This window comes from Bufo gargarizans, chromosome 1, assembly GCF_014858855.1.
Source record: "Bufo gargarizans isolate SCDJY-AF-19 chromosome 1, ASM1485885v1, whole genome shotgun sequence".
NCBI lineage: Eukaryota > Metazoa > Chordata > Amphibia > Anura > Bufonidae > Bufo > Bufo gargarizans.
Genome location: NC_058080.1, coordinates 589,666,912 through 589,691,982, shown reverse-complemented (window position 1 = coordinate 589,691,982; position 25,071 = coordinate 589,666,912). Strand labels below are relative to the sequence as shown.

The 25,071-nt window shown below is 43.3% G+C and overlaps 1 protein-coding gene across 1 annotated transcript in view; it reads right to left on the bottom strand.

Annotated features, from left to right (window-relative positions):
* SRRM4 (serine/arginine repetitive matrix 4) overlaps nt 1-25,071 on the bottom strand; it is a 150,410-nt gene that overhangs the window by 56,050 nt on the left and 69,289 nt on the right. The window contains exons 3-7 of the mRNA XM_044282201.1: nt 23,225-23,317; nt 22,183-22,254; nt 18,048-18,074; nt 15,404-15,454; nt 7,375-7,461 (exon numbers count right to left, since the gene is read on the bottom strand). Coding sequence (XP_044138136.1) covers nt 7,375-7,461; nt 15,404-15,454; nt 18,048-18,074; nt 22,183-22,254; nt 23,225-23,317 — 330 coding nt within the window. The remainder of the gene's footprint in view (nt 1-7,374; nt 7,462-15,403; nt 15,455-18,047; nt 18,075-22,182; nt 22,255-23,224; nt 23,318-25,071) is intronic.

Here is a 25,071-nt window from a genome sequence, read left to right as displayed (position 1 = left end):
CCTAAATACTAGGCCTCAAATTTATATCCCGCTAAATCTGTCCTTAGTGCTGTAGCTGGGCGAGTTATTTAGTGTCCGTTCAAGCACATTTCTTGTTCTGGGTTGAAATACAATTCCCAATTTAGCAATTTCATAATTTAGTGGTTTCTGCTATATCAGAGCTATTTGAAATCTATCCCTAAAAGGGTATATAATATTCAAGGTGCACATTGGGTCATTCAGAATAACTTCACACACACCCGCTACTGTGTATTTCCAAGTCTAATTCTGGCACTAAACCCATACCTGTCACCCAGCGCCTAAATACTAGGCCTCAAATTTATATCCCGCTAAATCTGTCCCTAGTGCTGTAGCTGGGCGAGTTATTTAGTGTCCGTTCAAGCACATTTCTTGTTCTGGGTTGAAATACAATTCCCAATTTAGCAATTTCATAATTTAGTGGTTTCTGCTATATCAGAGCTATTTGAAATCTATCCCTAAAAGGGTATATAATATTCAAGGTGCACATTGGGTCATTCAGAATAACTTCACACACACCCGCTACTGTGTATTTCCAAGTCTAATTCTGGCACTAAACCCATACCTGTCACCCAGCGCCTAAATACTAGGCCTCAAATTTATATCCCGCTAAATCTGTCCTTAGTGCTGTAGCTGGGCGAGTTATTTAGTGTCCGTTCAAGCACATTTCTTGTTCTGGGTTGAAATACAATTCCCAATTTAGCAATTTCATAATTTAGTGGTTTCTGCTATATCAGAGCTATTTGAAATCTATCCCTAAAAGGGTATATAATATTCAAGGTGCACATTGGGTCATTCAGAATAACTTCACACACACCCGCTACTGTGTATTTCCAAGTCTAATTCTGGCACTAAACCCATACCTGTCACCCAGCGCCTAAATACTAGGCCTCAAATTTATATCCCGCTAAATCTCTCGTTACCGCTGTCCTGTTGTGGCTGGGAAAGTTATTTAGTGTCCGTCAAAGCACATTTTTTGTTCTGGGTTGAAATACAATTCCCAATTTAGCAATTTCATAATTTAGTCGTTTCTGCTATATCAGAGCTATTTGAAATCTATCCCTAAAAGGGTAGATCATATTGAAGGTGCACATAGGGTCATTCAGAATAACTTCACACACACGCTTCTGTGCATTTCCAAGTCTAATTCTGTCACTAAATCCATACCGGTCACCCAGCGCCTAAATACTAGGCCTCAAATTTATATCCCGCTGAATTTGAATACAATACATTGGGCCAAATAATATATTTGTTGTTGTGGTGAACCATAACAATGAGAAAAACATCTAGTAAGGGACGCGGACGTGGACATGGTCGTGGTGGTGTTAGTGGACCCTCTGGTGCTGGGAGAGGACGTGGCCGTTCTGCCACATCCACACGTCCTAGTGTACCAACTACCTCAGGTCCCAGTAGCCGCCAGAATTTACAGCGATATATGGTGGGGCCCAATGCCGTTCTAAGGATGGTAAGGCCTGAGCAGGTACAGGCATTAGTCAATTGGGTGGCCGACAGTGGATCCAGCACGTTCACATTATCTCCCACCCAGTCTTCTGCAGAAAGCGCACAGATGGCGCCTGAAAACCAACCCCATCAGTCTGTCACATCACCCCCATGCATACCAGGGAAACTGTCTCAGCCTCAAGTTATGCAGCAGTCTCTTATGCTGTTTGAAGACTCCGCTGGCAGGGTTTCCCAAGGGCATCCACCTAGCCCTTCCCCAGCGGTGAAAGACATAGAATGCACTGACGCACAACCACTTATGTTTCCTGATGATGAGGACATGGGAATACCACCTCAGCATGTCTCTGATGATGACGAAACACAGGTGCCAACTGCTGCGTCTTTCTGCAGTGTGCAGACTGAACAGGAGGTCAGGGATCAAGACTGGGTGGAAGACGATGCAGGGGACGATGAGGTCCTAGACCCCACATGGAATGAAGGTCGTGCCACTGACTTTCACAGTTCGGAGGAAGAGGCAGTGGTGAGACCGAGCCAACAGCGTAGCAAAAGAGGGAGCAGTGGGCAAAAGCAGAACACCCGCCGCCAAGAGACTCCGCCTGCTACTGACCGCCGCCATCTGGGACCGAGCACCCCAAAGGCAGCTTCAAGGAGTTCCCTGGCATGGCACTTCTTCAAACAATGTGCTGACGACAAGACCCGAGTGGTTTGCACGCTGTGCCATCAGAGCCTGAAGCGAGGCATTAACGTTCTGAACCTGAGCACAACCTGCATGACCAGGCACCTGCATGCAAAGCATGAACTGCAGTGGAGTAAACACCTTAAAACCAAGGAAGTCACTCAGGCTCCCCCTGCTACCTCTTCTGCTGCTGCCGCCTCGGCCTATTCTGCTGCTGCCGCCTCGGCCTCTTCCTCCGCCTCTGGAGGAACGTTGGCACCTGCCGCCCAGCAAACAGGGGATGTACCACCAACACCACCACCACCACCTCCGTCACCAAGCGTCTCAACCATGTCACACGCCAGCGTTCAGCTCTCCATCTCACAAACATTTGATAGAAAGCGTAAATTCCCACCTAGCCACCCTCGATCCCTGGCCCTGAATGCCAGCATTTCTAAACTACTGGCCTATGAAATGCTGTCATTTAGGCTGGTGGACACAGACAGCTTCAAACAGCTCATGTCGCTTGCTGTCCCACAGTATGTTGTTCCCAGCCGGCACTACTTCTCCAAGAGAGCCGTGCCTTCCCTGCACAACCAAGTATCCGATAAAATCAAGTGTGCACTGCGCAACGCCATCTGTGGCAAGGTCCACCTAACCACAGATACGTGGACCAGTAAGCACGGCCAGGGACGCTATATCTCCCTAACTGCACACTGGGTAAATGTAGTGGCAGCTGGGCCCCAGGCGGAGAGCTGTTTGGCGCACGTCCTTCCGCCGCCAAGGATCGCAGGGCAACATTCTTTGCCTCCTGTTGCCACCTCCTCCTTCTCGGCTTCCTCCTCCTCTTCTTCCACCTGCTCATCCAGTCAGCCACACACCTTCACCACCAACTTCAGCACAGCCCGGGGTAAACGTCAGCAGGCCATTCTGAAACTCATATGTTTGGGGGACAGGCCCCACACCGCACAGGAGTTGTGGCGGGGTATAGAACAACAGACCAACGAGTGGTTGCTGCCGGTGAGCCTCAAGCCCGGCCTGGTGGTGTGTGATAATGGGCGAAATCTCGTTGCAGCTCTGGGACTAGCCAATTTGACGCACATCCCTTGCTTGGCGCATGTGCTGAATTTGGTGGTGCAGAAGTTCATTCACAACTACCCCGACATGTCAGAGCTGCTGCATAAAGTGCGGGCCGTCTGTTCGCGCTTCCGGCGTTCACATCCTGCTGCTGCTCGCCTGTCTGCGCTACAGCGTAACTTCGGCCTTCCCGCTCACCGCCTCATATGCGACGTGCCCACCAGGTGGAACTCCACCTTGCACATGCTGGACAGACTGTGCGAGCAGCAGCAGGCCATAGTGGAGTTTCAGCTGCAGCACGCACGGGTCAGTCGCACTACAGAACAGCACCACTTCACCACCAATGACTGGGCCTCCATGCGAGACCTGTGTGCCCTGTTGCGCTGTTTCGAGTACTCCACCAACATGGCCAGTGGCGATGACACCGTTATCAGCGTTACAATACCACTTCTATGTCTCCTTGAGAAAACACTTAGGGCGATGATGGAAGAGGAGGTGGCCCAGGAGGAGGAGGAGGAGGAGGAAGAGGGGTCATTTTTAGCACTTTCAGGCCAGTCTCTTCGAAGTGACTCAGAGGGAGGTTTTTGGCAACAGCAGAGGCCAGGTACAAATGTGGCCAGCCAGGGCCCACTACTGGAGGACGAGGAGGACGAGGATGAGGAGGAGGTGGAGGAGGATGAGGATGAAGCATGGTCACAGCGGGGTGGCACCCAACGCAGCTCGGGTCCATCACTGGTGCGTGGCTGGGGGGAAAGGCAGGACGATGACGATACGCCTCCCACAGAGGACAGCTTGTCCTTACCCCTGGGCAGCCTGGCACACATGAGCGACTACATGCTGCAGTGCCTGCGCAACGACAGCAGAGTTGCCCACATTTTAACCTGTGCGGACTACTGGGTTGCCACCCTGCTGGATCCACGCTACAAAGACAATGTGCCCACCTTACTTCCTGCACTGGAGCGTGATAGGAAGATGCGCGAGTACAAGCGCACGTTGGTAGACGCGCTACTGAGAGCATTCCCAAATGTCACAGGGGAACAAGTGGAAGCCCAAGGCCAAGGCAGAGGAGGAGCAAGAGGTCGCCAAGGCAGCTGTGTCACGGCCAGCTCCTCTGAGGGCAGGGTTAGCATGGCAGAGATGTGGAAAACTTTTGTCAACACGCCACAGCTAACTGCACCACCACCTGATACGCAACGTGTTAGCAGGAGGCAACATTTCACTAACATGGTGGAACAGTACGTGTGCACACCCCTCCACGTACTGACTGATGGTTCGGCCCCATTCAACTTCTGGGTCTCTAAATTGTCCACGTGGCCAGAGCTAGCCTTTTATGCCTTGGAGGTGCTGGCCTGCCCGGCAGCCAGCGTTTTGTCTGAACGTGTATTCAGCACGGCAGGGGGCGTCATTACAGACAAACGCAGCCGCCTGTCTACAGCCAATGTGGACAAGCTGACGTTCATAAAAATGAACCAGGCATGGATCCCACAGGACCTGTCCGTCCCTTGTCCAGATTAGACATTAACTACCTCCCCATAACCATATATTATTGGACTCCAGGGCACTTCCTCATTCAATCCTATTTTTATTTTCATTTTACCATTATATTGCGAGGCTACCCAAAGTTGAATGAACCTCTCCTCTGCCTGTGTGCTAGGCCTAAATATATGCCAATGGACTGTTGCAGTGGTGGCTGACGTGAAGCCTCATTCTCTGCTATGACATGCAGACTGATTCTCTGCTGACATGAAGACAGATTCTCTGTTACGGGACCTCTCTGCTCTGCCTGTGTGCTAGGCCTAAATATATGCCAATGGACTGTTGCAGTGGTGGCTGACGTGAAGCCTCATTCTCTGCTATGACATGCAGACTGATTCTCTGCTGACATGAAGCCAGATTGTCTGTTACGGGACCTCTCTGCTCTGCCTGTGTGCTAGGCCTAAATATATGCCAATGGACTGTTGCAGTGGTGGCTGACGTGAAGCCTGATTCTCTGCTATGACATGCAGACTGATTCTCTGCTGACATGAAGCCAGATTGTCTGTTACGGGACCTCTCTGCTCTGCCTGTGTGCTAGGCCTAAATATATGCCAATGGACTGTTGCAGTGGTGGGTGACGTGAAGCCTCATTCTCTGCTATGACATGCAGACTGATTCTCTGCTGACATGAAGACAGATTCTCTGTTACGGGACCTCCCTCCTCTGCCTGGGTGCTGGGCCTAAATATATGCCAATGGACTGTTGCAGTGGTGGCTGACATGAAGCCTGATTCTCTGCTATGACATGCAGACTAATTCTCTGCTGACATGAAGCCAGATTGTCTGTTACGGGACCTCTCTCCTCTGCCTGGGTGCTGGGCCTAAATTTATGACAATGGACTGTTGCAGTGGTGGCTGACGTGAAGCCTGATTCTCTGCTATGACATGCAGACTGATTCTCTGCTGACATGAAGCCAGATTGTCTGTTACGGGACCTCTCTGCTCTGCCTGTGTGCTAGGCCTAAATATATGCCAATGGACTGTTGCAGTGGTGGCTGACGTGAAGCCTCATTCTCTGCTATGACATGCAGACTGATTCTCTGCTGACATGAAGCCAGATTGTCTGTTACGGGACCTCTCTGCTCTGCCTGTGTGCTAGGCCTAAATATATGCCAATGGACTGTTGCAGTGGTGGGTGACGTGAAGCCTCATTCTCTGCTATGACATGCAGACTGATTCTCTGCTGACATGAAGACAGATTCTCTGTTACGGGACCTCCCTCCTCTGCCTGGGTGCTGGGCCTAAATATATGCCAATGGACTGTTGCAGTGGTGGCTGACATGAAGCCTGATTCTCTGCTATGACATGCAGACTAATTCTCTGCTGACATGAAGCCAGATTGTCTGTTACGGGACCTCTCTCCTCTGCCTGGGTGCTGGGCCTAAATTTATGACAATGGACTGTTGCAGTGGTGGCTGACGTGAAGCCTGATTCTCTGCTATGACATGCAGACTGATTCTCTGCTGACATGAAGCCAGATTGTCTGTTACGGGACCTCTCTGCTCTGCCTGTGTGCTAGGCCTAAATATATGCCAATGGACTGTTGCAGTGGTGGCTGACGTGAAGCCTCATTCTCTGCTATGACATGCAGACTGATTCTCTGCTGACATGAAGCCAGATTGTCTGTTACGGGACCTCTCTGCTCTGCCTGTGTGCTAGGCCTAAATATATGCCAATGGACTGTTGCAGTGGTGGGTGACGTGAAGCCTCATTCTCTGCTATGACATGCAGACTAATTCTCTGCTGACATGAAGCCAGATTCTCTGTTACGGGACCTCTCTCCTCTGCCTGTGTGTGTGCTGGGCCTAAATATATGCCAATGGACTGTTGCAGTGGTGGCTGACGTGAAGCCTGATTCTCTGCTATGACATGCAGACTGATTCTCTGCTGACATGAAGCCAGATTGTCTGTTACGGGACCTCTCTCCTCTGCCTGTGTGTGTGCTGGGCCTAAATATATGCCAATGGACTGTTGCAGTGGTGGCTGACGTGAAGCCTCATTCTCTGCTATGACATGCAGACTAATTCTCTGCTGACATGAAGACAGATTCTCTGTTACGGGACCTCTCTCCTCTGCCTGGGTGCCGGGGCCTAAATATCTGAGAATGGACTGTTCCAGTGGTGGGTGACGGGAAGCCAGATTCTCTGCTATGGAACCTCTCTCCAATTGATTTTGGTTAATTTTTATTTATTTAATTTTTATTTTAATTCATTTCCCTATCCACATTTGTTTGCAGGGGATTTACCTACATGTTGCTGCCTTTTGCAGCCCTCTAGCTCTTTCCTGGGCTGTTTTACAGCCTTTTTAGTGCCGAAAAGTTCGGGTCCCCATTGACTTCAATGGGGTTCGGGTTCGGGACGAAGTTCGGATCGGGTTCGGATCCCGAACCCGAACATTTCCGGGATGTTCGGCCGAACTTCTCGAACCCGAACATCCAGGTGTTCGCTCAACTCTAGTGGACACACCAAATACTGATTTGATTTTGATTTCTGTTTTGTTCGTTCACTTTGCATTTTGTTAATTGGTAAAAATAAACTATTAACACATTTTTAAAGCTTTTTACTTTGCAGCATTTATTCCTAAGACTTTTGCACAGTAGTGTATCTACTTTTTTCATTAAGAAGTCACCTGTTTTCATAGGTTCTAGACTCAGTGCTTGGAGAGCGAGAATGTTGATAACGATGATGGTGGGATTTTCGTGGCCTACCACGTGATCTGTGAGAAAGACAGAATAAAATTACAACTCCAAAAATACATTTATTTTTATATGTACGATACAATACTATACTATACCCTAATGAGTTACCCAATTACAGAAAGTTCTGTTACTAGCACTATGTGGGTATTTCATGTAAATTAATTTCAGCCAATAATGATTCTGATATAACTTGATGTGAGCTATTATATAGAAATATTGCTATTGCACACAAAATGTTTGCATCAACTTGTAAATTAACCATAGAACATCTCTCTGATCCAACCACACCACCAGCGCTTTTGGCCATGGTCCTTTTGGTGAAGGAAGAAGTTAATGTACAGAACTACTTCTATGGACAACTGCATTGCTGTATTGTGTATCAAGACGAAGAAGTTTTTCCCTGGTATAATAAACTAGTTTAAAAAAATATCAGGAATAGAGTTTTGTTGAGTTTTAAAATGGCAGCATGCCCTGAAAAACATATCTCATATAGGAGGTGAGAAGTTCTAGTTGCCCTTGGGCCAGATAAGACAGCAGTGCTATAAATGGCATCAGATACAGTATCTGAGGCCCTCTTACTGATGCTACTTCACGGCCTACACATTACAACACACTGTTGGGGTAAAAAACTCCAGTCAACCAGACCACACTGTGACTCTCAATGCCAACTAATCACTTGGCTGTTAATGTTTCTCAGATTAGGCCTGCTACTTACTAATCAGAAGACTCATTGGCAATGCTTATTTGCCTTGCTAGGTACATTTTTTAGAAGTCTATATCATAACATACTGTAGGAACATAGCTCAGCCTGTTATCCTGCAATGTGATTTCAGAGGAAGGCAAAAAACCTTCTTCATGAGACAGAAGCCTATTTTCCTCATCTTAGGAAAAAGCATTCCTTCCCGACTCCAGATCTGGCAAAATTACTTCCTGGATCTGCAAATGTTCTCCAGAATCTTCTTACTATAACCTGTGATATTCTTAGAGATTTACTTGTGCACTAAGGCAGAAAACACAGGACACCATAGGTTCCATGAGTAACATTTCTCTATAGTACCATTGTTACGGATACACTTGAAGAGGATATCTGTTGTGGGTAAACTGTTTGAAGGTTTTCTGAGAGATGCTATATTAGAGCATCTCAACGGAAATAAGCAAATAACGCCATATCAGCATGGCTTCGTGAGGGATCGGTCATGTCAAACTAATTTAATCAGTTTCTATGAGGAGGTAAATTCTAGACTTGACAGCGGCGGATCAATGGATGTCGTATATCTGGACTTTTCCAAAGCATTTGACACTGTATTACATAAAAGGTTAGTATATAAAATGAGAATGCTCGGACTGGCAGAAAACGTCTGTATGTGGGTAAGTAACTGGCTCACGGATAGAAAACAGAGGGTGGTTATTAACGGTACACACTCAGATTGGGTCACTGTCACTAGTGGGGTACCTCAGGGGTCAGTATTGGGCCCTATTCTCTTCAATATATTTATTAATGATCTTGTAGAAGGCTTGCATAGTAAAGTATCAATTTTCGCAGATGACACTAAACTGTGTAAAGTAATCTACACTGATGAGGACAGTATGCTACTACAGAGGGATCTGGATAGATTGGAGGCTTGGGCAGATAAGGTTTAACACTGATAAATGTTAAGTTATGCACATGGGAAGGAAAAATGCAAGTCACCCGTACATACTAAATGGTAAAACACTCGGTAACACTGACATGGAAAAGGATCTAGGAATTTTAATAAACAGCAAACTAAGCTGCAAAAGCCAGTGTCAGGCAGCTGCTGCCAAGGCCAATAAGATAATGGGTTGCATCAGAAGGGGCATAGATTCCCGTGATAAGAACATAGTCCTACCACTTTACAAATCGCTAGTCAGACCTCACATGGAGTACTGTGTACAGTTCTGGGCGCCTGTAAACAAGGCAGACATAGCAGAGCTGGAGAAGGTCCAGAGGAGGGCATCTAAAGTAATAACTGGAATGGGGCAACTACAGTACCCTGAAAGATTATTAAAATTAGGGCTATTCACTTTAGAAAAAAGACAACTGAGGGGAGATCTAATTAATATGTCTAAATATATCAGGGATCAGTACAGAGATCTATCCCATCAGCTATTTATCCCCAGGACTGTGATGAGGGGACATCCTCTGCGTCTGGAGGAAAGAAGGTTTGTACACAAACATAGAAAAGGATTCTTTACGGTACGAGCAGTGAGACTATGGAACTCTCTGCCTGAGGAGGTGGTGATGGTGAGCACAATAAAGGAATTCAAGAGGGGCCTGGATGTATTTCTGGAGCGTAATAATGTTACAGGCTATAGCTACTAGAGAGGGGTCGTTGATCCAGGGATTTATTCTGATTGCCTGATTGGAGTCGGGAAGGAATTTTTTATTCCCCTAAAGTGGGGAAAATTGGCTTCTACCTCACAGTTTTTTTTTTTTTTTTGCCTTCCTCTGGATCAACTTGCAGGATGACAGGCCGAACTGGATGGACAAATGTCTTTTTTCGGCCTTATGTACTATGTTACTATGTTACTATGTAATACTGATGACCTATCCTCATGATAGGTCATCAGTATCTGATTGGTGGGGTTCTGACTCCTGGAACCCCCACTGATCAGCTGTTTGAAGAGACCACAGCACTCCAGTGAGTATCGCAGCCTCTTCCTAGGTCAGTGATGTCATGTTACTCAGTCACATGGCTAAGGCCTCATGCACACAACAGTTTCCGATGTCCGTTGTTCCGCTATTTTCTGAGGACCTATTGACTTTCAATGGGTCCGTTGAACACTCGGCTAATGCACCGTTTCTCATCCGTGCCCGTGATCCATGTTTCCAGTCCATCAAAAAAATATAACCTGTCCTATTATTTTCGCGGAAAACGGTTCGTGGACCCATTCAAGTCAATGGGACCGCTAAAAAACACGGAGACACACATGGAACAACGGAACCCCATTTTGCGGAACGGAACACAACAACGGTCGTGTGCATGAGGCCTTAGGCGCAGTTCAGTCCAATTTAAGTGACTATGGCTTAGCTGCAATGCCAAGCACAGCCTCTAAGCAATAGATGGTTCTGGGCTGGGTAAGCTGTGACAAGGCTGTGGCACTCACCGAACCACCACAACCTCTTCAAACAGCTCTCTATAATACTCATAATACACATGAAATATAGACATATCTTATCAATTGTGATTAAGTAATCAAGGCTACCAGCTTGAAGAAAGTACAATTATAAAAAATAAAATAAAACATGGACCTAATGGGCCTGGAGAATAGACTTTGCTTTTGCTATAACAATAAAACAACAAATTGTATTGAGGATAATTGATAAATGTAGGCTGTACCAATATTATGCACTAGTTATACACATGACACCATTCGGCACTAATGATGTGCATTTTTTGCGCAATACATACAACTTCACATGTTATCAGGTCTGAGTAGATATTACTGATTGGTGCACTAAGTATTGTGGTGACATCACAGCACTATGTCTGTAGCATGTATGTATGGACAGCAGAGAAACAGTAATTCCTATCACACTACCTAACACCTTGCACTGGAACCTATCAGCTACACTATATCACTATCTAACCTACACTGACTATCTGTATTATATATATGAGCTAACTATCTAATGTAATTGGATAAGGAATAGGATCCAGATAAAAGCACAGAGCACAGCAATGTCACTGCTCTCTCTCAGAACTGCAAAAAAACTGCAGAAAATGGCTGCTGGGGAGGTCCTTATATAGTAAGGGGTAGGCAACTTTCCTATTGGTTGCTAGGGATGTTGCTAAGCTCAGACAAAGATATTGAAGCCTTCTCATTGGCCCACAAGCAAGAAGGGAGGTTACAGATGGATGTTGCCCATCGTCCAATTCAAACCTAGGATCCCAGCACTGCAAGACACCAGTGCTAACCACTGAGCCACTGTGCTGCCCATTTGAGGTTGCCTTAAAACTCAGGCAGGCATACTTGGATGGAAGTTCTGTATTATCCATTGTTAAATCTGCTATTTAAATTAGGGATGAACACAAGCTATATGTACTGTTCTCTACTGCTGATGTATCTGTAAGAACTCACATAATTAGTAAAGAAAATATATATTACTTCACGGCTTTGACATTGCCTCACTTTGGCAAGAAATTAAAGGTTAACACGTTAAGTTGAATTACAGTGTTCATCCACAACCTCTTCCCTAGAAACAAAGCTTTGCGTCTTCAATTCTGTCTACCATCATATGGCAGAATCTAAGTACGGCAATTTCCTGCAAACCGAGCACCTACTGCTAAGTCAGTGACTCCTAATGTATTACTGACAGCAATAATAATCACGGCTGCTCTTCAGTAGATAGAAAGGAAGTCCCCTGTAGTTCATGTCATCCCAATATGCTTTGCAATCAGATGGGAACAGGAAAAAACAGCATGTCTCCTTTTCAGCTATCTGATCTACGTGAAGGCATGGAAATGGAGCAGCAATAGACAATGAGAATATTATTACTCACTGTACAATTGGGATGATTGTGGTGTTATTTCTCTTTATTTCAAACAGTTATCCTGAATAGAAAAGTAACACGTTTTGATAGGACACCTATCAGATTTCCATTTGAAATGTCACCATACTTGGAAACAGATCCGTGTAGTCCATAAGTGAAGAAGGATCGTTGCAAGGGTGTTGAAAACTTTATTAAACTGTACAATTGTTTAAGGAATAGGAGTGGGAGTTCACAATAACGTATAGGGGATATGGCAGCAGGGTTAGGGTTAGAGACAAATAGGAAGGTTAGTTTCATATGTTTAGTCTTGCCTTGACATAGGTACATAATATATTTATGGATATAAACAGTGTCAGACTGGGGTGCCTGGGGCCCACCAGTAAAATTTATTTTGGGGGCCCTCCGTATGGATACATTCAAATATTACCTACTCACACAGCAGCAAGATGCTACCAGATTACTTAATATGGGGGTTCCTGTAGAACTTTTGAGAAGGTAGGTCCTGGGCAGAAGAGGACACTGGCTAGCTTTCCTCTATACCTAGAAGTCATCTCAGCTCTGATCGTGTCTATAATAATACACTGGGGAGTTTCTTTAATAATCTATAAGGTTTTTTATAAGAACATAGGCTGGTTATGGTGCTGTACATTGAGTATATGTATGTAGTGCAGTAAGTCTACTGTGTTATGTGCCACTTGTGCAGGGGGTGGGTGACTAGGGGCCCACCTCGCTCAGGGAATTCACCTGTACCCCTGTGGGCCAGTCCGAGCCTGTATATAAATGGAGTGTTTGCATTGAAGTAGTATAAAACGATAAGGAGTTCTTGAGTTTCATCATGACTACTCATAATAGGATTGAACTTTGTCCATGGGTTTGCATTAATTTACATTTTAAGATTGTGTTTATTTGACTATTTGACATTGTTCTAAATTAGAAATAGGTTGGACTAAATCATATGCTTCTGCTTTAGGCTGGGTTCACACCTGAGCGTTCTGAAAGGAGCGCTCTGTATGCGACAAGACGCCCCAAAGAAGCTCATGTACTTCTTGGGGCATTTTACAGCGCGATCGTACGCGCTGTAAAACACCCAGGTGAGAACCATTCCCATAGGGAAGCATTGGTTTCTCCTTGTTGAGCGTTTTACAGCGCGTAGGAATGCGCTGTAAAACGCTCAGGTGTGAACCCAGCCTAAAAGGGGTTGTGCAGTGTAATAGAGTAATAACCTATCATCAGGATAGGTAATCAGACAGGCGGGGACAGAAATTTCTGGACAGTCTGTGATAAAAGGCAACTTTTTTTCCTGTGTCTGTGAAAAAAAATAGATGTGTCCATTATTTTTTATGAGGCTGGTGGTACTTGACTAGATTATTTTGGTGGTAATTATCATCATTTTACAACTCACTGTAAATGCTGGTAATGAGTTCTTATCAGCATATTGAGCTTTAGACAGAAGGGCTCATGTACACTGGCACTGAACCTATATGGCACTGCACAAAGCAGTATGGCTCTATAGTATGGAGCCATAAATTTCCACGCCCTTACTGTAGAGGAGAATATGGAGTATGGTTGTATGGAGACATAATATGGCTGTGTACATGAACTATTAAAGGGATTGTCCATGAGTTTATAAGGGTTGCCCTTTCTTTAGGATAGGCCATAAATATCTCTGGGCGTTCAACACCCCTCAACCCGGCAGATCAGATTTTCTGCAGTAGCTCCAGTGCTTGAACATGGCATCAGAAATACACAGCTCAATCCATTATGTAGTGGACAGAGCAGGTTACTGCGGAGCTGCTCTCGTTGAATTCAATTGCAGCAGCCCTGCAGTAACCAGCTCCATCCATTACACAGTGGACGTAGCTGTGTGTTTCTGAAGCTGACTTCTGGCGCTGGAACTACACTGAAACAGCTAATCGGCAGGGGTGCTGGATGTCTAGCCTCCTCTCCGATCAGCTTTTGATGGCCTATCCTGAGGGCAGGCCATCAATAACATAATCCTGGAATACCTCTAAATTGTTCAACCTTTCTTAGGAATGAACAACATTATCTGAGCATGATAACTAGATTTTGTGTGACAGCTTTTTTACTTCCATCACATCCTATGTACAGTATATTGGTCATCTTTGAGAAAACCACCCACCCTGAAGACCATTTTCCAAAGTAACTCTGTGGCATAAATACTTAAAGGGCTTCTGTCACCCCACTAAAGTGATTTTTTTTTTTGGGCTGGTGAAATTAGTTATATTGCGATATATCACAATATAATTCTGTCACTTACTTTGATCCAGCAGTTTCTTCCAAAAACGAAGTTTTATCATATGTAAATTAGGTCTCTAACAGCAAGTAGGGCGGCTACTTGCTGCTAGCTGCTGCAGAAATCCGCCCCCTCGCCGTGTTGATTGACAGGGCCAGCCGGGATCTCCTCCTCCGGCCAGCCCTGTCGGCATTTCAAAAATCGGGCGCCTCTGTGGGTTCGGCGCAGGCTCTCTGATATGAGGAGGCTCGTCTCCTCAGCACTCCCTCAGTGCGCCTGCGCCGATGACATCACCGAAATAGAAGACGTCATCGGCGCAGGCGCACTGAGGGAGTGCTGAGGAGACGAGCCTCCTCATCTCAGAGCGCCTGCGCCGAACCCACAGAGGCGCGCGATTTTTGAAATGCCGACAGGGCTGGCCGGAGGAGGAGATCCCGGCTGGCCCTGTCAATCAACACGGCGAGGGGGCGGATTTCTGCAGCAGCTAGCAGCAAGTAGCCGCCCTACTTGCTGTTAGAGACCTAATTTACATATGATAAAACTTCGTTTTTGGAAGAAACTGCTGGATCAAAGTAAGTGACAGAATTATATTGTGATATATCGCAATATAACTAATTTCACCAGCCCAAAAAAAAAAAATCACTTTAGTGGGGTGACAGAAGCCCTTTAATTGGAACAAAAATCTCTGACCATCCATGTTATATTGGCTTTATGACCAAAACCTGTGATTATAGAGTTTAGGCATTTTTGTGAAAGTAACTTTACTGTATTGATTTGAACTATTAGGCCCCATGCACACGGCCATATTTTTTCCACATCTAAACTGCTTCTTTTTGCAGATCAGATGAGGACCCATTCATTTCAATGTGGCTGCAAAAAATGCATCTGCATGTCCATGTCACAGTTCTGCAAAAAAATAGAACATGTCCTATAATTCGTTGGTTTTGCGGACAAGGATAGGATATTTCTATAGAAGGGAAAAATAAAATGGCGGCATGCACATGGCTGTTATCCGTGTTTTGCAGATGCGGGGTCTGTGGACCGCAAAACACATATGGATGTGTGCATGAGGCTTTAGACCCATTTCATTTAAACCAGATAAAATACAATGTGGGGCCTACAAGACGAGCAGGCCATGTTTAGGACTGTACAGTAGGTCAATATAATAAAGGAAGGTACCGTATATACTCACTGCTTTCTGTGTTTCCTGTCATGCTTTCTTTTACTTTTTGGACTGGATGAACTAGGAAAAGGAGCATTTTATTAAATTTAGCATTTGAGGCATAAAAAACATTTATAATATCCTGGTCACATAGAAGGACAAAGGTCTCAAAATAACATTTTTATACTGCACCACGTATGACAAATTGTCATATTTGTTTAATAGCAAATAATGAATTTTATCTAGACTATTATCCATTCCATACTATAGAAGGTAAAAATCTACCAAGGAAGGCTATCTTCAACTACGTTCAGAATATCCAAGAAAAGCTCATAGTGAATTCCCTAGGGAAATATTTAGGAATGTTTCCCATTTTCTTTGTACTAGGATCTATTCCTATTTTTAATTAAAAAAATATGCAGGAAAGCAGATCTTCTATACACAGGGATAATCCACCCTTCACCTAACTTCATGACAGAAGAACTGTAAAACCACATTCTGTATCATGTAAAGTAAATTTTGTTCCAGATTTTTTTCCACAAGCAGATAACAGAACTTTCAAAACAAATTAACATCTAAAATATGTTTGGCTGGACAAACTGTGCAAAAGCTGCCTGGTGATTTAAAACATATACCGGTAGTTTTCCCAAAAAATTGTGGGGAGCAAGCTAATACCAGCAATGTGGTTCTCATATCCAAAACTTTTTAAATGACTTGACACTAATGGTGGATTTAGACCAGTGGATAATTGTTTAGCTGATTAACGACACAATCGCATTTAGCGATTTAAAGTCGATAACAGACCAGCACTTTCATGCACACGTTATCATGTACTAATTCATTGCATGTGATCAGGGCTGCCGTAGTTTGTTCTCGATAATCTGCCCTGTTATCTGCCGTCTAAATCCACCTTGTGGATCGTTTACTGTATTTAGACAACAGCGATTTACCGTGTTTTTCGCCCTATAAGACACACACTTTTTACCCCCAAAGTGGGGGGGAAATGCCCCTGCGTCTTATGGGGCGAATACTAATGAAGCGCTTCCATTATGGAAGTGCTTCATTAGTACCATAGGACCGGGAAGCGGTGAAGGCTCTGTACTCACCGCTTCCTGGTCCTCGGCTCAGCTATCAGCTGTGCAGGGCTGCGCACAGCGTGAGGGCACTCTGTGACTTCACACTGTGTGCCGTGATACACAGCCGACAGCAGGATGAAGAGGATTGCGATTGAGAGGAGCGTTGGCATCCAGGAGCAGGAGAGGTAAGTGAGTTTTTTCATTTTATTTGCACTGGGGACTGATGTCTGACATTTAGGGGCTGATGGCTGACATATAGGGGTTGATATATGGGACTGATGGCTAACATATAGGGGCTAATGGCTGGCATATAGGGGTTGATATATGGGGCTGATGGCTGACATGGGGGCTGATGGCTGTTATATGGGGGCTGATGGCTGATATATAGGGGCTGATATATGGGGCTGATGGCTGAATATATGGGGCTAATGGCTGACATATGGGGGCTAATGGCTGACATATGGGGGCTGATGGCTGACATATGGTGGCTGATGGCTGACATATGGGGGCTGATAGATGGCTGACATATGTGGGCTGATAGATGGCTGAAGGTTGGGGGGTTGATCTGAGGCATTGGGGGTCTGATCTGAGGTCTGATTGTCATTGGGGGTCTGATTGAGGCGGTAAGCTGAGGTCTGATTAACTTTGGGGGTCTGGTTACTGGTCTGACCTAAGGTGTAATGGAAAATATTTTTTTCTTATTGTTTTCCTCTAAAACCTAGGTGCATCTTATGTGCCGGTGTGTCTTATAGGGTGAAAAATATGGTACGTATATACATCATTTAAAGCACTGAAATCACACAATTAAACTTTACATTACTGCAATTCAATCACCACAAACGATATTTTATTTGGTTGCATAAATGATTCCAACATGAATTATTAGCATTCAAATTGTAGCAATTATCTACTCATCTAAATTGATGATAGTCGATTACTTATGTCTTGAGGCCCTTCTACAGAGGCCAATTATGGCCAACATTTAATAAGTTCTAAGCAATTATTTTGATAACTGTTCAGTCTGAAGAAAGGTCCTTTTACACAGGCCGAGGATTGGTCCACTTAACAGAAACTAACGTTTGTACAAGTCCTTATTCCCGATAATTTCGATGTAAATATTCCACTGATCACCCGACAAAGAGCAAATTCTTGTTCCCATCTTTCATGTGACAATCCTTGTTTGTCGACAACACATCGGCCTGTGTAAATAGAAATGTGCTCAGAACCGTATAGGGATCAACGATCATAGTAATGATCATTCTTCCTCATACATCAGCGATCATTTCGGCATGTAAATGTTCACCATTCCTAATCATTGCAGCTCTATAGGTCTTTGTAAAAGGACCACCCGGTTATGATAGACAATAAGACTATACGCATGAATGTTTGTGTTCTGTAGTCATATAACAAAGATTTCACAGGAGTGGACACAGTGACTGAAAAGCATCAAAAGTTGTCAAGGTCAAGTTATTAATTTGCACATAACTGTAGGAACGTGTTTGGCCTTGTAGAAGATACATAGTGCTCACTTAGCATTATTCATTGTAAATTACTTATGTTACAGCAATTTAGATTCACTATGCATATTAATCACTTACGTGTGTCTTCTCTTCTTTGATGAAGACCTAGAGAAATTAGAAACAAGCTGAATTTATAAACTTTGCATCATATTGCAGGCATGTCATGCATACAGTGATGAACTACTATGCACAGATACAAATACGGTATACAAATGAGAATTTAATGTAAAGATAATCAGCAGATCTGCTTTCCTAGGGTAATTCACATCTCTGCTAAGGTTATCCAGGAGCAGACTACCAGAGTTACCATATCTGGATAGCTAAATACCACTGGTTCTCATTGACTATATTTGGATCCAGCAACTTTTCGACATAAATGCCAGCTTTGTGTCGGACAATTACCGGTACATGTGGTCAATGGAAACTGGTGGTACGTGGCAGTGTTCGGCTGTGTCGAATAAGGTAATTCTAGTAGTCTGTTTCTCTTCTGGAATACCTTAAGCAGAGATGTGAATGTAGCATTATAATGATATTCAAGGCTCTAGGTTGGGTCTACAGTAACATTCATTGGAGATTTGAGCAAATTATATTTTTGTCATAAATGTATGATAGATAAACTTTTGTTTGGCTTAATCTAATATTTTAATCTAAGGCCAGGCTTTGAAAGATGTATACTTTGTGATGTGTTCCACACTTATATGTACCACCTAATCAAAATATGTTGGCTGAGTCTCAGATTGTATTTCTGTGATTTCTTTTTCTCTGTGATTTTTTTTCCCATAAATGTAGCCAGCGACATTCGCATATTTATTTATTACATTGTGCAGGATGTTTTTATCTTTGTTTATCTTTTTTTTCTGTGATTTTTGTTTATTATGTAGTATATGCTTTAGGGAGTGGCACCTTCAAGTGTGAATGCGCTCCTATTTTATCTTGGTAGTAGCATTCCTGTGCACTTTTGATCTTCCTATCAAACAAGCTGCCTTGATTAGGTGCTAAAGATTGGCTGCTGAATGCACATGGAGGTGACTAGGAGCAGCACACCATATGTGCGGTGTCTGCGCTCCTGAACATAGAAGACCAATGGCTTAGGTAGGTTTAGCATAGGACCTGCCTGACCTGAGACCACCTTGGCACTTGGTAGGCGGGCACAGATGTGTTTTCATCAAAATATTTTGGCTAAGAGTCTCAGATTTTATTACATCAGAGTGAGGGCTTAGTCCATATATAATGCTTCCATCTATTTTGTTAGTGCACTATTATCTTTTTTTCTGTGATTTCTTTTCATGAATGTAGCCAGCGACATTCGCATATTTATTTATTACATCGTGCAGGATGTTTTTATCTTTGTTTATCTTTTTTTCTGTGATTTTTGTTTATTATCTCAATGTAAACTTTGAGAACTAGATTTTCATCTCCTGTTGCAAACGAAACTTATTTTTGTTACTGAAGTGAGTACGGTGATCAGATGACTGCTGCATGTCTAGCTTATGAAACCTCCTGCAATCAACTGTTATTGTAAATCTGCAGTCATGAATGGTCATCCATGACCAGTGGCATACCTTCCATGGAGGCAGACCATGCCACTGCTAGGGGGCCCAGCGCTGAACTCTTTCTTTCATTCCCTACATGATAACACTGGATTTTCATGCAGCTGCCACTAGGGGGAGCTCAGTGCAAATAGATTTTGGCAGTTTTCACTGCAGTCAATGATAACTGCATTCATTCCTATGCACTGAGCTGGCATTAGCTTTAGACTACTTTCACACTCTCATTAAGCTGCCGGAAGTCCGCCCGGCCCCATTCACTAAATTCACTCTCTGCATGTTTGCTGTGCTGCAGCTGGATCTCTGGATCTCTGGATCTCTGGACTGTCCCTATTATAGTGAATGGGGCTGAGTAGACTACCATCAGCACACGTGTGCAAATGGTAGTACAGACCCAGCAGGCTGTTCTGCTGGAACAGCCTGCCAGAAAAGCTTATAATAAACTATTTCAGGGAAATGGCATTTATAGATGGGCATGGAGTATATTTATCAATGTATATATACCAGTCGGTTGGTGTAAATACAGTACATTGAAAAATAAAGAGTGACACACCTACTACACTTTTTCCGACATAGAAGTTGGGAGACTTTATTTTCCTTATTACAATGATGACTATGGAAACAATAAAACATTATTTTTTTTGTTTCAAAAAATAAATCATTGTGTAAAACTTACATAAATAAAAAGTATACATATTAGGTATCACCGCATCCGTGACAACCTGGTCTATAAAAATACCACATGATCTAACCTATCAGATGAATGTTGTAAAAAACTAAAAATAAAAACGGTGCCAAAACAGCTATTTCATGTTACCTTGCCTCACAAAAAGTGTAATATAGAGCAACAAAAATCATATGTACCCTAAACTAGTACCAACAAAACTTCCACCCTATCCCGTAGTTTCTAAAATGGGGTCACTTTTTGGGAGTTTATATTCTAGGGGGGCATCAGGGGGCCTTCAAATGGGACATGGTGTAAAAAAAAACAGTCCAGAAAAATCTGCCTTCCAATAACCGTATGGCATTCCTTTCCTTCTGCGCCCTGTCGTTTGCTCGTACAGTAGTTTACCACCACATATGGGGTGTTTCTGTAAACTACAGAATCAGGGACATAAATATTGAGTTTGGTTTGGCTGTTAACCCTTGCTTTGTAACTGGAAAATAAATATTAAAATGGAAAATCTGCCCAAAAAGTTAAATTTTGAAATTGTATCTCTATTTTCCATTAATTCTTGTGGAACACCTAAAGGGTTAACAACGTTTGTAAAATCAGTTTTGAATATCTTGAGGGGTGTAGTTTCTTAGATGGGGTCACTTTTATGGATTTTCTACTCTAGGGTTGCATCTGGGGGGCTTTAAATGGGACATAGGGTAAAAAAAAAACAGTCCAGCAAAACCTGCCTTCCAAAAACCGTATGGCATTCCTTTCCTTCTGCGCCCTGCCGTGTGCCCATACAGTGGTTTACCACCACATATGGGGTGTTTCTGTAAACGACATAATCAGGGCCATAAATATTGAGTTTGGTTTGGCTGTTAACCCTTACTTTGTAACTGTAAAAAAATTATTAAAATGGAAAATCTGCCAAAAAAGTGAAATTTTGAAATTGTATCTCTATTTTCCATTAATTCTTGTGGAACATCTAAAGGGTTAACAAAGTTTGTAAAATCAGTTTTGAATACCTTGAGGGGTGTAGTTTCTAGAATGGGTGGTTTCTATTATGTAAGCCTCGCAAAGTGACTTCAGACCTAAACTGGTCCCTAAAAATTGGGTTTTTGAAAATTTCAGAAAGATTTCAAGTTTTGCTTCTAAACTTCTAAGCCTTGTAACATCCCCAAAAAATAAAATATCATTCCAAAAATGATCCAAACATGAAGTAGACATATGGGGAATGTAAAGTTATAACTATTTTTGGAGGTAATACTATGTATTATAGAAGTAGAGAAATTGAAACTTGGAAATTTGCTATTTTTTGCAAATTTTGGGTAAATTCAGTATTTTTTATAAATAAAAAATTAGTTATTTTTTACTTCATTTTACCAGTGTCATGAAGTACAATATGTGACGAAAAAAACAATCTCAGAATGGGCTGGATAAGTCAAAGCGTTTTAAAGTTATCACCACTTAAAGTGACACTGGTCAGATTAGCAAAAAATGGCCTGGTCCTTAAGGTGAAATAAGGCTGTGTCCCAAAGGTGATAAGTCCTTTGGGCCCACCAGAAGAAATAAGGGCCCAAACTCTGTCAGAGCTTGGGCCCACCAGAGGATCCTCTTGTACTCTGGTGGGTCCGTTTTTTACTCTAGAACGAATGACCCATACTAAATTTTGCTATGGGGCCCTGTGAGATCTGCATACTCCCCTGTTTATGACATACACGGATGAGTCTGGTCTGCGAGAGCAAAACAGTTTTTTGTTAGGGGAACTATTATATTCGCATGTGAAAGGGTTGTCACAGTAAGAGGGTTAGATATAACATATCAATAAAGTTACCTTTTTGAAAACCAATGAAAAAATACAGATTTTACGCTATAGCAGCACTCTGAACAATATACACCATTGATGTCTAAGGAATTCCAACCTAGCAAGATGTATACTTGAAGTTCATAGATTAATTACCATATGGCTACTAGAAGCACGGTACATTGTCAGTTTAGAGTCTCATACCTGTTTCTCTTCTGTTTCTTTGAACTCTTCTTCTTTTTCTTTTTCACCGGAGAAGGACTGTAAGACCGTGACCTGAATATGAAGACATGGCAAACGAAATGTAAAATATTCTGCATAATAATCAATAATACTAGGTTCATATCGCCATTTGCCTAATTTGTTAGTCTATTCTGGCAGAGGAGCAGACTACCGGAATTACCGTATCCGACAAAGTCGGCATCGGTGGCCACTGCCAGATTCCTATTCACCATAACAGGATCTAGCGGGGATCCGTTTCCGGGATACAAAGCCGGCATTTATGCTGAATATCTGCCGGATCCCATTATAGTGAACGGGGGTTGGAATTGTCTGGACATACCAGATACGGTAACTCTAGTAGTCTGCTCCTCTGCTGCAACATTGGATTTACTGAAATGAGGTGTGAATCTAGCCTAGGAAACCATAACTAATGCTTATTTCAACTAATTTAAATTCTTTTAAATCCCCTCTGTTCATTACATGTTTTTTTTTGTCATATTAAGCATGCACTAAAAGTTGCCCCAGGGTTAAATGGTAAAAATACATACTGCACTCCCCCCCGCAATCGTTTATGGACTGTTGTTTGAAATATTAAAATTTTTTGTGGTTCTTTAGCATTCTGATAACTTCAATTAGTGATACAAGTGGTAAAATATATTAAACATATACTGCAAGTGTCTCTATATCCAATGCTCTCAGCAGCCACAAGTTTTATCTGTGGGTGACGGCACACATAACAGGTGCTGTCATCATAACTTGGAATGTGCCCGGTCTTGAGCCTGTGTATGGTTTAATAAGCAATGTAGTAGTAAGCAAACAGAAATCTAAATTAAATTGTATTATGTGTAAAATAACTACATAATTGTAATACATATTTAACACTTTGATGTACTTTTCCATTTTCCTGTATAAACCATCAATATCCGTATTGTGTTCTGTTGTGTTGGACTATTATATTACATATAGACAATGCAATCTATGCAAGAGACCTAACTGCAGCTGCTTAGCCCAAGCTTAGACCAACCTTTTTCTCTTTTTGCGATCAGATTTTTTCTTCTTCTTTTTCCCCTTGGGAGGTGGTGAAGGGCTGAGTGGTTCTGCTTCTAAAAACCTATCACTGGACAAAGAACAAAGTTTGCCTTGATTTTTTGATGGTAAAGTGAGTCATTTTAGCATTATCAAGCTGAAAATTGTTATGATCAGTATATTGAGCTACAGACATGTATTATTTATAATCTTTATAATTCATTATGGTTTTCCAATTTGTCTGTAAAAAATGTTGACTGTGCGTGATTTTTGGATAAGTTGTCCAGAAAAAAGAAAACATTTTGGTTGAAAACCCTACATTGTGGACTGGATGGTTCATTTCTCCTCTCAGTCACAGCAGGATGATGTGGAAGTTACCTCTTTGTCTGACACCGCGCCTTGGAGCCAGGGATCACAGCATTCCTTCTGCTTCCCATACTTGTGTCCCCCAAAAAAGCCTTCCAGTTGCATCATCTCTGTCTTCAATGACCCTCCTAGAGGGGTCCATATTTTTTCCTAATAAGAGGCAACAAAACCCCTTGGACACCGGGAGCATCTGTTATGGGCAGGGACAGCACATGTATTTCACCACCCACTGGGTCTATGTTTTTTGTGATGCAGCACTGCAGCAGCTTTCCAGTTCATATTGACACTTCCATAATTGTGTCAGTCTGGTTCCCACACCAGGTGCTTATCCGCCTCCTCCATGTCCTCCTCAATGGACATACTCCCGTGCCAAACAAAAACATGGAAGAGCATTTCTTCTATTCCCCCTCTCTCCTATCATATGTGTAAAGAGGAGCATTGCCATGCTTTGTTAGAGCTAATTAGTCCGGTAGAGTAGCCACACAGCTGATGAGTTGCTAAAGTACAACTGTGGCATCAATGATGTCATCCTCCTGATTATTATGTCAGAGCAAATGCTCACGATGATGCAACAAAGGATACAGAACAAGAACAGCTTATGCATCTTTCTGCGTAGCCGTGAGCTGTTGGGGGCCCGTGGACAAAGTGGAGTAAGTGAAGGAGGTAGATGAGGAACTACCACTGGAGGAGGAGCAGTAGAAGTCGGTAGTGCAGGAGCACAAGGCTGATAATGATGATGACGACACTAGCGATGGGTCCTGAGGCACACTGGCAAGCAGGTCACATTGTATGCTTTTAGACCTTCAATATCAAAGCAAAATGGGGGAATGCTTTCCTGTTGTAAAAAGGGAGGCCAAACTGCTGTATTACCAGGATACACTGTATACACAGCTTTCCACAGCTTTCGGAGAGCTGACACCTGCCATTTATGTGTCTTACCAGGAGACCCCTCTCGGCCCCTTCTAAGTCACCCCCCTCCTGCCTTTTCTGTTACCAGAAGCAGCAGAAGACAGTTCATTCTTATTAACATGATGGATCATTACTTTCACCTGCCTTGCCATGCTGATGTAAATCAGCAAACTGAGACATATCGCCCAAGCAACTTGGAATGTGGCCTTTCTCTGGTGCATAACATGTTGCCTGACCACATGCACTTCTGGGCAGGCAGATTGAAACAGTGGCCAGAACTGGTCCAGTTTGCTTTCTTTGTACTGTCTTATGCAGCTTCCAGTGTAATTTCAGAATGGGTTTTCAGCGTGGCAGATGGCATTGTCACACCCAAACAGACAAACTTGTCCTCTGCCAGTGTACAAATCATCACATTTGTCAAAATGAACAAGGCATGGATCCATGAGGATTTTAACACACCTCCAGCTGAGACCAATGAATAGATCTGTCATTACTGACAGTGGCTATTGATATCCGGCCCCATTATGCCACTACTGCTGCCTGCCTGCTACCCTCATTTTCAGTACAGTA